The 15,164-nt window shown below is 31.3% G+C and overlaps 2 protein-coding genes across 3 annotated transcripts; one reads left to right on the top strand and one right to left on the bottom strand.

Moving 5' to 3' along the window:
- Nucleotides 1–3,172: 3,172 nt before the first annotated feature.
- On the top strand, nt 3,173–4,330 carry LOC111511964 (uncharacterized). Of its 2 annotated transcripts, none has more exons than XM_023168045.2 (4): nt 3,173–3,391; nt 3,708–3,903; nt 3,957–4,125; nt 4,179–4,330. In XM_023168045.2, exons 1-4 carry the CDS (start codon nt 3,322–3,324, stop codon nt 4,305–4,307), a joined length of 564 nt encoding a protein of 187 aa, XP_023023813.2. In that variant the 5' UTR covers nt 3,173–3,321; the 3' UTR covers nt 4,308–4,330. The 2 variants fall into 2 exon arrangements, with proteins under 2 accessions (XP_023023813.2, XP_023023812.2); XM_023168044.2 differs by having other exon boundaries at nt 3,180–3,444.
- LOC111511963 (probable ATP-dependent RNA helicase DDX43) lies at nt 4,325–14,733 on the bottom strand. Its single transcript, XM_023168043.2, has 7 exons — nt 14,285–14,733; nt 9,588–10,338; nt 9,420–9,529; nt 6,439–6,725; nt 6,139–6,380; nt 5,895–6,057; nt 4,325–5,374 (listed from the first exon to the last, which is right to left on the bottom strand). The coding sequence occupies exons 1-7, from the start codon at nt 14,547–14,549 to the stop codon at nt 5,234–5,236; spliced, it is 1,959 nt and encodes a 652-aa protein (XP_023023811.2). The 5' UTR covers nt 14,550–14,733; the 3' UTR covers nt 4,325–5,233.
- Nucleotides 14,734–15,164: the final 431 nt, after the last annotated feature.

Here is a 15,164-nt window from a genome sequence, read left to right as displayed (position 1 = left end):
ACAAAAGCTTTATCAAACATTTTCATACTGACTGCGGTTCTGTAAACTATCTAGATAAAAATCCCACAATCAAGTGTTACTTGATTGTGGGATTATGGTTGATTATGATAAGTTGCATATTATGTTTGAAAATAAAATACAAACTGAATTGAAAATTCAATCACCACAACTTCGACTCGCCCACACCATTTTCTTAGTGTTATTGTGTTTAATATTTATATTCGGGTATCCCCATGACGTCCTCTAACTCTTCCAATTATTCTGCTAGCCGTCTATATGAAGGAAACGACGATATTATTTCGGTGCTGAAATCAGATTACCTCTGATTATTGGTACACCAGTGACAGTTGCGTCTGTAGAAGTGAGCTTTCCGAGGATAAATGATTAAAATGGATATTGAAAAAATTCGATTTTAATACAATATTGGCTTTCAGCTCCTCTGTTCTATCAATTGAAAATGAAGTAGCGTTTTGATTAGATTGTAATGCTCCAATTAGAGATTCAAGTTTCAAGAAAAGTGTCCTATGTCATTTTTAATCCCTTCTTTGGTATCTTCCAAGGCATTTATGTACCTCAGTTTTTTTAATACCTACTCGTTAGATTTTGATGATGTAATTAGAGATTCCAGTCTTAAAAAAATCATCAACGTCATTTTTTTTCGAATTTATGTAGTTTTTTTCATGAATAAAATTTTGCCTCCTTAATTTTATGTTTTTCTAAATCTTATATTTTAATGTTCTGAATAAATATAAAATCATCTCTTATAACTTCACAGCAATATCTGCTTCATGAAGATTTGCCCAGTGCCTATGACTGGATAAGGACGCTACTGTTAGTCTTGAACCCTGAATTCACAATATACCCACAGGATTGTAATATTCCATGATGTATGGTGTTTTTTCAAGAATGTCAGTGTGGAAATCAACAGATACTTCATACATCGAGTTTCTTTTGTGTCCTCTAACTTACATATTTACTGTTAAAACTCATTAAAATTTGAATTTCTTAGAAAAAATATAACTTATTTTTACGCAACCAACTTTATGAACAGTAAATACGTTGAAAAAAAAGGTATAAGGAATAGAATAACAGTTTTCAGGATTCTTGATAGAAAAAAGACAAGAATGTTTAGAACATCCCATACAAGTTATTCATTAAGCCAAATTTGAACCAGATATTAACATGAGAAATAAAACTTTCTAGGTTTTTTTACCACTTTTTTTGGAATTCCGGCAGCTTTCGATGTATGCCTAGATTAGAGTTACTTACAGTTCAACGACATATTTTATAAACAGGATTCAGGTTTACCAATAGGCTCACCCCTCAGTCCTCTTTCAGCAGACATATTTATGAACAGCTTGGAGACCACTATAGTAATTCCGACCTGGGTAAAAACATATGTAGGTAGAAAGATATGTAGACGATATTCTCGCCTGTTTCAGAGGTACTACACGACAGCTGAATCAATTTACGATAAATCTTAATAGAAACATACTGTTCACACTCGGAAACTGAATTAGAGAAACAGATTAATTTCCTAGACCTGACCATTACACATAATCAGAATAAATTCGAGTTCAATGTATGTAGAAAACCTAGCAATACAGACATTACAATCCCAAATGATTCTTTCCATCCCGACAGTCATAAATTAACAGCCTACAAATCCGAAAGTATGGTTATATCTATACAGAGTAACCAGAAACGTCAACGACGCCCAAATAAAAAAGTTCATATCGAAAAAGCTTCACCTGGAGGAAACAGAAGGGGAAGAAAATGGTGATGTCACAGTTCAAGAGCTGCAAACAGATTCAAACCAACTGAAATGTTTCATGGTGGGGGCTAACTTTTCCCACAAAGAAAAATTATATACACCAGAATTTTGGCCCAGAGGAGTAGGTTTCAGGAGATTTGACTTCAGGCGCTATATGGATGCTCAAAGGAATAGCATGAATTTTTTATAGATAGCAAAAATATTGACAATGTTAACGAAACGAATGTAAACTTCATTTTATATGCAAAGTACCTATAAGAAGCAAGCAGAGTTTGCTGGCCAGCAACCAATGTTTTTGTCAGTAACAGACTCATGGTTGAAGGACTTTGAAGTAAGTAATTTTTCAATTGATGAATATAACCTTGCGAGTGCATACTGTCGCGGTACAACTCCTTTAAATATTAACAACCTAAGTATTAAAAAAGTTTTTGAATGTTGTGTACAAAATTATGTACAATTTGTACATATGTACAAAATTAAATCGATTTGATTATAATTTACTCTCTGGTTATTAAATTGGCACATCCCCATTGTGAACTGTAAATTCAGGTACTCAATCAAGTCAGGTACATCTATTTATATTAGTACCTACAGGGGTGGTATATAATGGCAAATGTAATGAATCATTGCTAGTTTATTGTATAAGTTTGAAAATGTCCGTATAGGACGAAACTGCAGTAACGTTAGTTACAAATAAAAGTGGTAAAAAACACAGAAATTTTCATTTCTCTTTTCATTAAGGACCTCTATTATTCAGTTTATTCTAATTGTTCAAAAATGTCCTTATAGGACGAAACTGCAGTTACAATTGAAAGTAGTAAAAAACAGAAAGTTTTATATCATTTTTCATGATAATCTCCTACCACTTAGTAAGGGCTACATCCATCAATTTATAGATATTTAAATCTTTAGAATTGGACAGCGGTCAACACAGACCGTTAGTTGATCAGGGTTCTTAAAAAAAATTGTACTTGGGATTGCAAATTTGGGACTTTTAAGAAAACACATATTTTTCACATTTTATTCTTTACATTCACTGATGGTTTCATAATGTATAGTGTTTATAGAATGAATCTGATACTTACATTCTGTAACAGATAGACAGAATTTCTTAATTATGTTATGCATTCAATGCATTTATGACAGGTCAAAAAGAGTACAGATGCACATTGCACTGAATACAAAGTAAAAAGATAGTATACAATTGTTAATGATCATTTGAAATAAAACCTAACTGCTAATTATAATAAATTATTGATACAGAATATAACATAGCAACATATATATAAAAAGTGAATAAATAATTCAGTGTAAGTACTATTCATATAATCCTTTGTTGATATTGTCTATTCTCTAGACTAGCTTCTTGACTATCAATAATTTTTTTAGATTTTCAAATGTTTTGACAAGTATGTATGCTGTCAGTGTTTTTGAAGTTTAATTTTGGGAAATGCTATTTTGCTGCAGAATTTTGTTGATTTTTGTTCTATCATATTCTGATGTATTTGCACAAGAAAACAATTTAATATTTAGGTACAGAAATAGAAATGAAAGATACTGTAAAAAACTCGATGACATGGATCCCTTTTATAGAAAAAATATCTGGGAAAATCCTTGGTATTTGCTTCTTTTCGTCATTTTGGGAATTATATTCCTACTGATGTTTTTAGGTAAGTAAGAGGTAGGAATGGTAAAACAAATCACAGAACTTAATTGGTGAAGCTGGAACCTCTTTAGTGTAGAATGGATCAGGGAATGATTGCAGTAGTTATGTATTAATTATATTAATTATCAATTCTCATGCGAGAAAAGTAAGTTAATTGAATGTATCACAAATAATTAAGATGTATCACCGATTTTGAAGCTTTTCATTGTCCTTAGACAATTTATTATAACCCAATATTATAACTTTCTAATTGAAACTATGTTGTAGGTATAATCAAGGGTCTTATTGGAATGTTCTGTTCGAGAAAAATGGCAGAGGTTGGTTTAGGAATGTTAGTAGATTTACCCAAACCACTAGATCACTACCAAGAGAAAGAATTTAGACATCTTCCTGTTCAATATGACATTGGAGGTTGGCCCATTGATCCTTATACTTACAAGAGAACAGTGAGAGTTTTACCAAAGTAAATTACTGCCTCTATGATCAGAACATTTTTATCAAACTTCATTTTTGCAGTAAAACTGTTTTTTGTCTCAATCTAATATTTTTCCTGGCTTACCCTCTTGCATTGATATTACAACTATGTAGTCTTTGTTGCTGTATAAGAAATTACAAAGAACAGAATGAAACAGGTTGTTTCAAGTCTGTGAATGTAATTAAGTTCAATGAGAGCCTAAAGAAAAAGGTATATAATAAAATTGTAATGTTACACTCTTAATATTGATCTCTAATCCATAGGGTGCCTACGAGTTTGCTGGCCAGAAACTTGATATGTATAAGGATGACGACAGAAAAGAAGAAGAAGATACAAATTATGTGATAAATATGATGAAGCAAAGTCAACTATCACTTCAGAAGGGTATATAAGTAATAAAAATGAAATATTCAAACGAATGTGTTTATTATGTACAAAATAGTATAGAAATTAATCAAGAGATTCTACAAAAAAGTTAAGAAACAATAATATGTTCAACAAAATGCAAAAGATAGCTAAGTAAGTTGTTTCTAGCCACACCTGGTACTTGTTTTAAAAAACTGGCAGGTTTGAAAACAAAATTTCATTTAATTTTTGAATGTCAGGTTAGTTTTTTAATTATTTTTATTGGGTTTACTACTTGTGTATTCCAGTTGAAATAACACTGTTACCCGTAAGATATTTTCATTCCCAATGATGAATTGAAGTAGATTCGAGTAACTGCTATGTAGAATTTCAGTGCAGTTTTATGCTCTACTCCTAACATACTATACAGTATGTTAGCATAGCTCAAGACAATTCACTGATATTTTTTGGTAAAAAAATTAACAAAGTCAAAATATTTTTGTTTATGCATTTCAAAAATCACTCAAGTGAATTCAAAAATATAACTGTATGGATTCCAAAAAACATACAAAATAATAATACCGTCACAAATCCACCATTAATAAAAAAATCTAATTTATACTGAAAAAAAAAAAGTTTTCTAGTTTTCGTTCATTCTCTGTATTAAAATGAACAAAATAAATAACTACTGGTGACAAAGCTATATCATAGTATGAGTATATTCACAAAGAGGTCAAAACATGTGTTTTTTTGATACTGAAAGTACAAGTGTAATGAATTTATTTTATAATATAGTCATTTATATTTTGCCAGATTTAGTCTTGGTAGATCAACTTATGCTATCAATAAATTAATGAGACATAATGCTTTAACAAATGATGAAAAATATTTTGAGTACATCTCAACAGTATATACCCATAAATCACATTAAGGTTACAAGAACCTGAAATGATATTCCCATCAAATTATTTTTTCACCAACGTCGACCCATTCCGCCAAAACTAGAACCACCTCTGCCACCTCTACTTCCACCACCCCTAGCTCGGTCATTTTCTTTTCTTTTCTTCATCTCGTCAAACCTATCCGCCATCTGGTAGATTTCTTCAGGTACAAACTGATGGGAGATTATTTTTATTATTCACTCAAATGTAAGATACTATGCCTAGTGTTGATATATCGATAATGCTGATGTATATAAAAAGTCTTATATGAAAGTTAAAGGCACTTTTGAAAATAATTTTTCAGCACTATGAAGTGATTCAAAAATTGTATTAACAGCGTGGAAGACATTTTGAACATGTATGTAAGTGTATTTATTGATGTCTTTGTGTGCTATTTTCATTCAAATTGTTTATTCAGCACAGAGTCGGAAACCAAGACATCATTTCAATGTCAGAAAAATAAAATGGTTGCTCCATTTGAAATATGTATTTTTTTGTGATACAGCATAATGAACTATTTTCAAGAAACGAGACTTTTTTCTACTCTTGGAATTTGAAACTTATGCAAACTAAGGATCAATGTGACCTTACTTTTCAATATGTGATTCCAAGAACGTTGAAAAATTAGCATCATCGATATACTGAGTAAATACGCACTATTAGGGCACCTGGTTTAAACTGAAAATAACTTACCTGATCAGCTTCCTCCAATATTTTAATGAGTTCCCTAGCTTGTGCCCAGTCAGCCCTTGTGAAATAGCTTATTGACTCACCCAATTTCCCAGCTCTACCTGTTCTGCCAACCCTGTGCACATACTCTTCTATATTCCTTGGGAAATCAAAATTCAGTACATGCCTATAACACAATTGAAAATCAGTAATTATGTTATTAACAAATAGATTAAAATAATTATTTTTAAATTTAAAATTAACCTACGTTATATCATCTATATCTAAGCCCCTTGATGCCACATCTGTTGCTACTAGTATTTGAACAGTACCATTGGCGATATCAACCAGGGCCTGTTCTCTATCACACTGATCCCTGTCACCATGAATGGCCTGACATTGAATACCAGACAGCGCAAACTCTGTAGAAAGATTGTCAGCTCGTGCTTTTTTACCACAAAATATAATGACTTTCTGATCTGGTCCTAGATTTCGAACAAACTCCATAACCTGAAAAACACAAATCAGTTCAAAAACTTGCTTTCAGGAATTTTTCTTCCTAACATACTGCATCCATTTTGACATCTTCGTTATCCTCCATCACCTGTATAACTTGTGTAACGGTATGGGTAGCTGCTAAATCCAAACTTCCAACATATACTTGAATAGGATCTTTCATATAGGATTGGGCAAGACGCCTAACACCCAAAGGCCAGGTAGCACTTGTCATAACAGTCTGTCTAGTTGGCCTTATGCAATACATGACTTTACGAATTTGAGGTTCAAACCCCATATCCAGCATTCGATCAGCCTCATCCAGTACCACATATGTGACGGTTTTCACATTCACAATTCCTGAAGAAAAAATGATGAAGTAACAGAAAGAGTAGTAATTTATTAAATTGTGTTTCGGTTAATATTCTATTTTAGTTACAAAAACTCAAGAAATATCAAATTAAAAAAAAATTCATTTTCATCAGACAATTAAATAAGTCATGTATTTTTATAACTTTCTCAAAGAGCTTTTTTTACTGGTAATCTCAACAGTAATTATTCTATGATACGAGACAATGAGTATTCCTCCATTTCACTATTAATCAATAGTGTATTCAAAATCATTGATATCCATTCATTTATTTCTGTACCCACAAGATATTCCTTTTAATTGTCTTATTTTTATTTATTCATTTACAAAGGAAATATCCTTGTAGTTTAGAAATATTAGGGTTCAATTCAGTATGAAGATTAATTATCTTTTTATAATGTGTATAATCAAGTAACGGCCTTTTCAATCAGAAAAAAAATGAAAACAAAGTGTTTTCATCTGAAAAATAAAAAGTTGCTTTCAGTTTTCATGAAGACACAATCTATGTGGTAGACAGAAGACTCAAACCAAATATCAATGATAAACAAAAATCCTAAAGGCAGTGCATTGCACAGTCAAGCATCGACATCGAGATTCATCTCCTGTCTTTCACTGCAAGGCAAGTAGTTGGGCTTGGTTTCAATTCAATTTTCAAAGTCATTGTAATATAAAAGAAACAAAACAAGCCACGCACATCTTTCTATGATACCACATAAGGATGTGTTTAACATCTGAAGAAGTATCACTTCCGACTAGCTGGGTTACCATTTGAATAGTACAGAATTCAATCGTCTGAAACCAAACTCAAGTATGCATCTGAAGTAAAAATACAGCTGATATCAATGCTAAGAATAGAGCTATTAAATGCTAAACAAATTGAGCCTCAAAATATTTGTATCTTTTTTTTAATTGTTCTAGACACCAACCTAAAATAACATATCCCACTGCCATGGGCATAACAATTTTGTAAGCAGCATGCTTATTGTAATGTAGAACATATTAAAGCGATGCATATTTCACTAGTGACCTTCTGAATAACTTATCAACACTTCATTTATGTGGAATAACACCTACCAATTAATCATTTTCGAGCAAACTCCAACACCAACTAAAGTAATTTTTCTTATAAATAAAACCACCTCTAAACCTACAAAGGATATTGATGACATGAACGGAAAAATTGTGAGAGACGTTGCGAGATATTGTCTTATTTAATATATGAATCTTTTCCAAGAGGTCAATTTCTTAATATAAAAGTGTCCAAAGGATTTCCAGCCTACAAAAATATGGGTTTGGTAAAATATAGCAAATTATCGTTTGATCTGCAAACCCAGCCATATATTGCTAAGATTCTGTACTTGTCACATCAGGAGTTCCACAGGGATCTCTTTTGGGTCCTTTGTTATTTAATATCTTTATTAATGATATTGGTACCATTCTCAGAAATTGTAAATTTCTCCTTTTTGCTGATGATTTAAAATTATATACAAACATTACAAAACCAAGTGATTGTTACAAACTACAGGAAGACCTTAATTCCTTGGGAAAATAGTCTGAATCAAATGGTATTTTCTTAAATCCTAATAAATGCCAATATATATATATATATATATATATATATATATATATATATATATATATATATATATATATATATATATATATATATATATATTAGTATCTTTTAATATTATTTCTCATATTGTATATTGTCTATATTGTGGAAAGAGGGGTTCGCCCGTTTATAAATAAAAATAATAATAAATAAATAAATATTTAAATGAGCATACTTTTACTGCCATAACCGATATTCTGAACAATTTCATTCACATATTCAAGAAACACTTTATTGTGAGACTGTCACTAAACAGTTTTACAAAAACGCAGAACGTCTTTTGCTACACAATAGTTTCTTTAGGAGTGTCTATACTAACTAAAATCTACATATTCAATGCTTTATATATATTTTACTATTTGAAGTAGCTGAATATTAAGTACCTGTGTTTTACCTACACAATTAATATTAAAAACGTATACCAGAATTTGATATGAATCGATCAACATCAACATAAGAGAGTACAAACTCATTCAAATAAACATGTAGTGAATGAAATTATGAGCTCATGTATCAGTTAATTACCAGTTTCCACATTTGAAAAAATATTCAGTAAAGGGGCGTTATTTAATTCTGTTTGGTCAAAATACTCTTACACATACTTGTGACGCCCAAAGATGCTATCGTATAGCAAAGCACATGTCGTAGTTTTGTAAACTATAAAGTGGAAATCTCACAATTGAAATACAATTGATAATTTTTGAACTCCTGATCAAAAATACTAATAGATCTGAAAATACACACCACTAGTATCCTATTGTAATACAGTTATTTTTCACTATTAGTGTTAATAAAATTGAACTTGATACTTGATGAAAATCCATATTAAAAAACTAATCAATACAGTTTATTGTATGATTTTCACTATAAAAGGGTTTTACAAAAACCGGGACACGTGTTTCGCTATACAATAGCTTCCTCAAGCATAAACTAAACCGTGAAATCCTTTTATAGAGAAAATCATACAATAAACTGTATTGATTAGTTTTGTTAATAAAATTGTCAAAAATATCAAAACTTAAGTAGGATTTTAAGGATTCAACAACATTCTGAAAATTGTTTCACAAACCTGATTCATGGAAATCATTTAACCTTCCAGGAGTAGCGATGATTATATCTACCCCTCGAGTAACTGCAGCAACCTGTTCTTTCCTATTACCTCCTCCATAAACACATACCCTTTAAAAAAAAAAGAATGATTAATATACCTTCTATTACTATAACTTAGTGTACTCACGAATTGATACCTCTGTACTGATATTTCTTGATTTCTTTGTCAATTTGAAGGGCTAGTTCTCTTGTTGGAGCCATTATCAGTACTGCCGGCCCTCCTCTATCTTCTCTACTAACATTTTGTCCTTCTAAATGGATCATCGCTGGTAATAAAAATGCTAACGTTTTCCCTGTACCTGTCTGGGCTATACCAATCAAATCTTCACCACTTAAAAGTACTGGCCATGCTTGTGCTTGTATTGGAGACGGAGTTTCAAAACCGGCCTTCTCGATTTCTCTAAGAATTTCCGGATATTCGTGGAATGCATGAACAAACTTAGGGCATGGTTTTGGAATGGGAGCACTATTTTCGGTTTTGAAAGTTCTGTCAACCACAATATTATTGTTCTCTTCACGGAACTTTTCCACTTGTGATTCTGACATCTTCATTACTTCAGGGTGTTCTTTGTAGAACTGTTTTCTGATTGGAGGATATTTTGCCCATTCAGCTGCTTCAGCTTCATCACATTCCTGCATGAATTTTGCCCAGTCAAGAATAGGCTGTTTCTTCTCTACTGTTTCTTGAGGAAGGTCTTTAGCATGGACTATCTTAATAGAATCAGTGGTTAACTCTTCGATGAGTTCCTTAGCTTTAGATATTGTGCTATCATTTCCAAAAATTTTAACTAGTGTTGTTTCACCATTACTTTCTTGGGTTACTTGAATGCTTGCTCCAGATTCAGATTGTAATTCTTGAATTTTTGCTCCTGCACGACCTAAAAAAATCAATTATTGATTCAACATATGTTCTACATCTGTTGAAATGTGAAAGGTTTTCTTCACACATTATTTCCTAGTGAAAAAAGATAAATGATTATCTGGTCATTATAAATTAATAATTCTCACTCATATATTTCTGGATACTAAGCTACCAACTAATAAAATTGAATCTACAAACATGTTCATGGTTTATGAATTAGTAAGATAAATAACTTTCAATGATTTAACTAATTATAAGAAAATTAAGTTTATTCAGTGACTTTTGAATTCAATACTTAGAAAAATTATCAACTGAAAAGTGGAAAATGTTTTTTTGCATATATGTTTCACCTATTTCAATAAGATTCATTCTCAATTTTCTGTTAGTTCAATTCTTAAATTATATAAATCTGTATGAATTGATAATAACTTTGGTTTCTCAGATGTTACCTTCAAATTAGGTATTACTGTCAGAACATATTTTTCTGGACAGCCTTGATCCATCTTGAATCACAATACTTTTTCATATTGTAGAACTTTTTTCTCGCAACTTTAATTTCGTTCCACTTGCCGGTTCGATTGACTGGAAACAACGTTTGTCTATGTCAAAAACCATTAATTTGATAATCAGATCTTAGTTTCTTAAATTTTGACTACTCAAGATTTTTATTATGCAACATAACATGTAATGGGTGAAAAATGAAAATTGATGTAACAGTCATGAATCCCAGTTCATTGAAAAATGTTAGGCATGTATCACGGTATCCCGTTTATACATTATTCCTAGATGTGTGGTTATCATAATTTTGAATGCCAGATCATTTTCCAGGGCCTTCACAATTTTGAAACTCATTAATTCTATTCTCTCGGTCATGTGCTCAACCATCTTCCTCAATAGTGTGTTCTCATTCTGTAGTTCACGGAATAGTGATATTCAACACTTATCACTACCAAAAATGATCTCTACCAACAAATTGGATATATTCAAATCTTCCCTCTCCGATAGTATTTTGGAACACTCACATGACGAAATTGTATATTTTTCATCATTTGAAACACAAATTCCATATTTGACATGCAGAGGAATTTGACACAAATCAGCACTACTAATTTTACCACAATTATTAATTGTTTCTTTGAGAGCAATTGCCGAAACCTACTCTCCTGACGCCATATCTCCCAAAAACATGAATTGGTCTTGATCAACACTTTGAACAGTAAACCAGTCATAGTTCACAAAAAAATGTGAAGGTGAATGCTTCAAAAGAAAAGAAACTTCTATAAAAAATAAACTGGGAATCCTGACAGTTGGACTGCAGCAGCCACACACGGCTCAGAGTTCTGCTTTTACTAATTTGATACATTCCAGAAAATATCCACCCTTTTAAATGTACAAACATATACAATGTGTTTTGAAGTATATAGTGAAGTTACAGGAAACTCATTAGAAGTGTGGTATATCAAAGTTGGAGTTTTTAAATGCAATGACATATTGTTTTCCATATTCGGTTTCTGTCAAAAAAAATTATTTTGGAAAATGTTGGATTGTATATAGCCGTTCAAAAGTTATAGGACAAAAAGCTAATATATTCAACAGTCCCTATTTTCAAAGAAAACCCATTTGAAATGTACGGTTCGGAAGATGTTTTGAAAATACTGAGTGCATCAAAACTTAAAAATAAATTTTTTCTTGATTTCGTAATATGAAACACCCTATATTTCATTTAACATTTGGTTTTTCCGTGAAAAGATCTTTCTAAAAATATGAGGTTGTATGGGTAAATATCTGACGCTTCGAAAGTTATAACAAAAATATTTTAAAAAAATATATTATTTTTAACATTGAACTTCTTCAGCAAAAACTTCAACTCAATTTTGATAAAGTAAAGACTATTATTGAATACAAAAAAAGTTATAAAATGTATTGAAAACCCTGACAGGAAAATAATCTACAATCGAATACCAAAAATTTTGGGCTCAGTTTACCTATAAAATTACAAAGTGCAAATAAAGTATTGAATGACATAACGTTTCAAAAAAAACATCTTATGTTACATAACGCACAACATCAGTCTGTCTGGCTTCCCTTTCTCCCCACTCAAACCCACAGGGCTGGCTAACCGTATTTCGGACAGACATTTCTCTCTCCTCTTTTCGCATGACTCATTGTTCAGAGTGCGATCGACATATACTGTTGACAGTAAGCATATAACCTCAAATTAACACCGCATTTGAAAGGGATTATAAAAGCAGAAGATAATCCTTGGAACATTACAGTTTTTTTGGTGTCACTTACTCAAACCACTAGGCATATACTCGTGTAACTCCATATTTAAAAAAATAACTTTTCAGAAGGAAATCAAAAAAATATATAGGGCGTTTCTTTACAAAAAAAATCAGCATAAAAATTGTATTCTATTTTTGATTCACCCAGTATTAGAAAATAAAAGCTTTTGATCAAATGATTACTTGATAATGAAAAACTACATTTTCTAAACATTTTCATAATAAAACAGACCTTTCAAATGAATCTTCGCAACCTGTTATCAGGTATAGAACAAATTATTTACTTAATAATTTCTTGTTAATTTCATCAAGACATCAACTCTTATATTATACAGAATCTGTTAAATACTCATTGATACAATAACAAAAAAAATGCATTAACCGAAACGACCCCTCTTTATTTCAATTAACATGAGCTTGGCTGTAGAATAAAAAGCTTCGTCAATCAAGTTTTTCCATACTGATTTCCTTCACCAACATGTCTCTAATGCAAGTTGTTAATTTATTAATTAAATTGGATACTCATATAAAAGGGGCTTGATTTAGATCCAGACAGTCTGTGGATTGACATTCCCAGCAAAGTTGACTTTCTAGTATTATAATTTTTTTTATTATATGGTGCAAATAATTGTTTGTCTGATAAATCTGGTACTTATGAATACAAAGAAAAGTGAAACTTTTTAGTTATTTAACAGATTTCTGTAGCTAGTGTCTCTACAAACTCTTGGCAGCATCTATTTAACTGTTTAAACTTTTTGCAGACAGGGGTCCGCCACTGCTTTTAAGACTATTGTTCACAACAGTGACTTACAATTATTGTACAATAACAAGAGGAGAACGAAAAAAAAAACACAAATTTTTCAATTCCAATCTAAAATTGTCCAAATGTTAACATCAGATATGTTGTCAATGGCGTCATCAGATATGTTGTTAATGCTAATATGAACATTTCATAGTGTATAGTGTAATCGATGATTTAAAATTGTAACTTATCATTTTGTATGAACTATAATTCCTGGTATTACAATAATAATAATAAGTATTTATTGTGTCATAAAATACAAAATTACACAAAAAAGGACCAAGTACATTTAAAATAATATCAACCCAGAACAAAAACAGGTAAAAAACATATGATACAAACAAACTGATAGGACTGAAATATGCTAAAATTTATTGAATTCAGATGCCCATGTAGGATAACCTCTTTCGAGATTTTTCTCCAGAGTTGGAGCAGATAAATTATGATACTCTGAGGGCATATTATTTAGCAGATAAGGTACTAAATAAGAAAAAGATCTCTCGAAAAATGAAGAACTGTGGACAGGAATAGAAAACTTGTCACTTTTATTCCTCAGTGATTTTCCTTTGAACTATTTTTGAGGCAAGGTACTTGGGTATAGTAGAAACATTTTCGGAAATGCAAGAAATGTCAGAAAAGCAATCTTCGATATAGATATGTAGAAATAAATTAGAACCCTATATGTTTTATTTATAAAATTAAACATTTTATACTAGTCAATTACTCAAAATTGTTACTTGAAGTAAATTTAATGTCGTGACTTCATCCATGGGACCATTTCTATCTATCAGACCATTTCTGTTTTCACACTGGTCTGTTATATGCTTTCTCAACTATCAGAATACTTATGAATAAGAAAATATTATGAAACATACCAATAATTTTTCCAACAAAACTGCATTTAACCCTTAGTTCTTCACATTTGTCTCCAGCTCGTCCGTTTCTTCGATCAGACCTACCTTCTCTGGAATTACCTCTGAAATTTCCTCTACCCCTACTATATTGTTTGGACCTCTGATAGTAAGGTCTATCATTATTAGATGTGTTGCCAGACCAAACTTCGTCATTATTTCCGGGTCGTCGAAATGATGGAATAACAGTAGCTACCACAGGAGCATCATCATCCCAATTCTCACACATTATTTTTACAAATTTCAGTAATCGAAAAGGTTTTTACTACTTTTCAAGGATGCCGGGTAATTAAATGAAAAGGACAAAAATCACTTATTAATGTCCGGTCCGATGATTAAAAGTGTCAAAGGCTTTTTTTTCAATTTTTTAGTACTAGAAACTATTGTGCACGAGTAACATGAAAAATGATAACTACAAAATACTGTGACTATAACGAAAAACATCGACCTATAAACCACTCTTCTTCTTTATTGGCCGATGCTTCCTGTTCAGGCGCAATATCTACTCAACTATTTCGATTCCATTTTCTTCTTCTTCTTATTCATCTATGTCATATGGTATCCAGTGTTGCTACTACGACGGAATTCCAAATAGTAGGAAACCAACCCTACAATTGTACAACTTTTGAGAAAAATGTACCGCAGGGTTAGTTACTAATGAGTTACACGCAAAACTAATAAACTTATATTTTTATAAGTTCTCTCAATTGAAACATAAGCTACTATATTGTGTGGAGATTTCAACATAAATTACCTAGCACCAAAAGATAGTAACACTAAACTACTCAGTAACTACTCAGTCTTACCAACTTAATATAAAATTTTTAGGGCCCACTAGGATTTT

Source organism: Leptinotarsa decemlineata, unplaced genomic scaffold, assembly GCF_025532065.1.
Source record: "Leptinotarsa decemlineata unplaced genomic scaffold, Ldec_3_MD MMD2_tig00001393_RagTag_RagTag, whole genome shotgun sequence".
Classification (NCBI taxonomy): Eukaryota; Metazoa; Arthropoda; class Insecta; order Coleoptera; family Chrysomelidae; genus Leptinotarsa; species Leptinotarsa decemlineata.
Note: the sequence above shows the minus strand (reverse complement) of the source record. Positions and strands in the feature narration are given on the sequence as shown.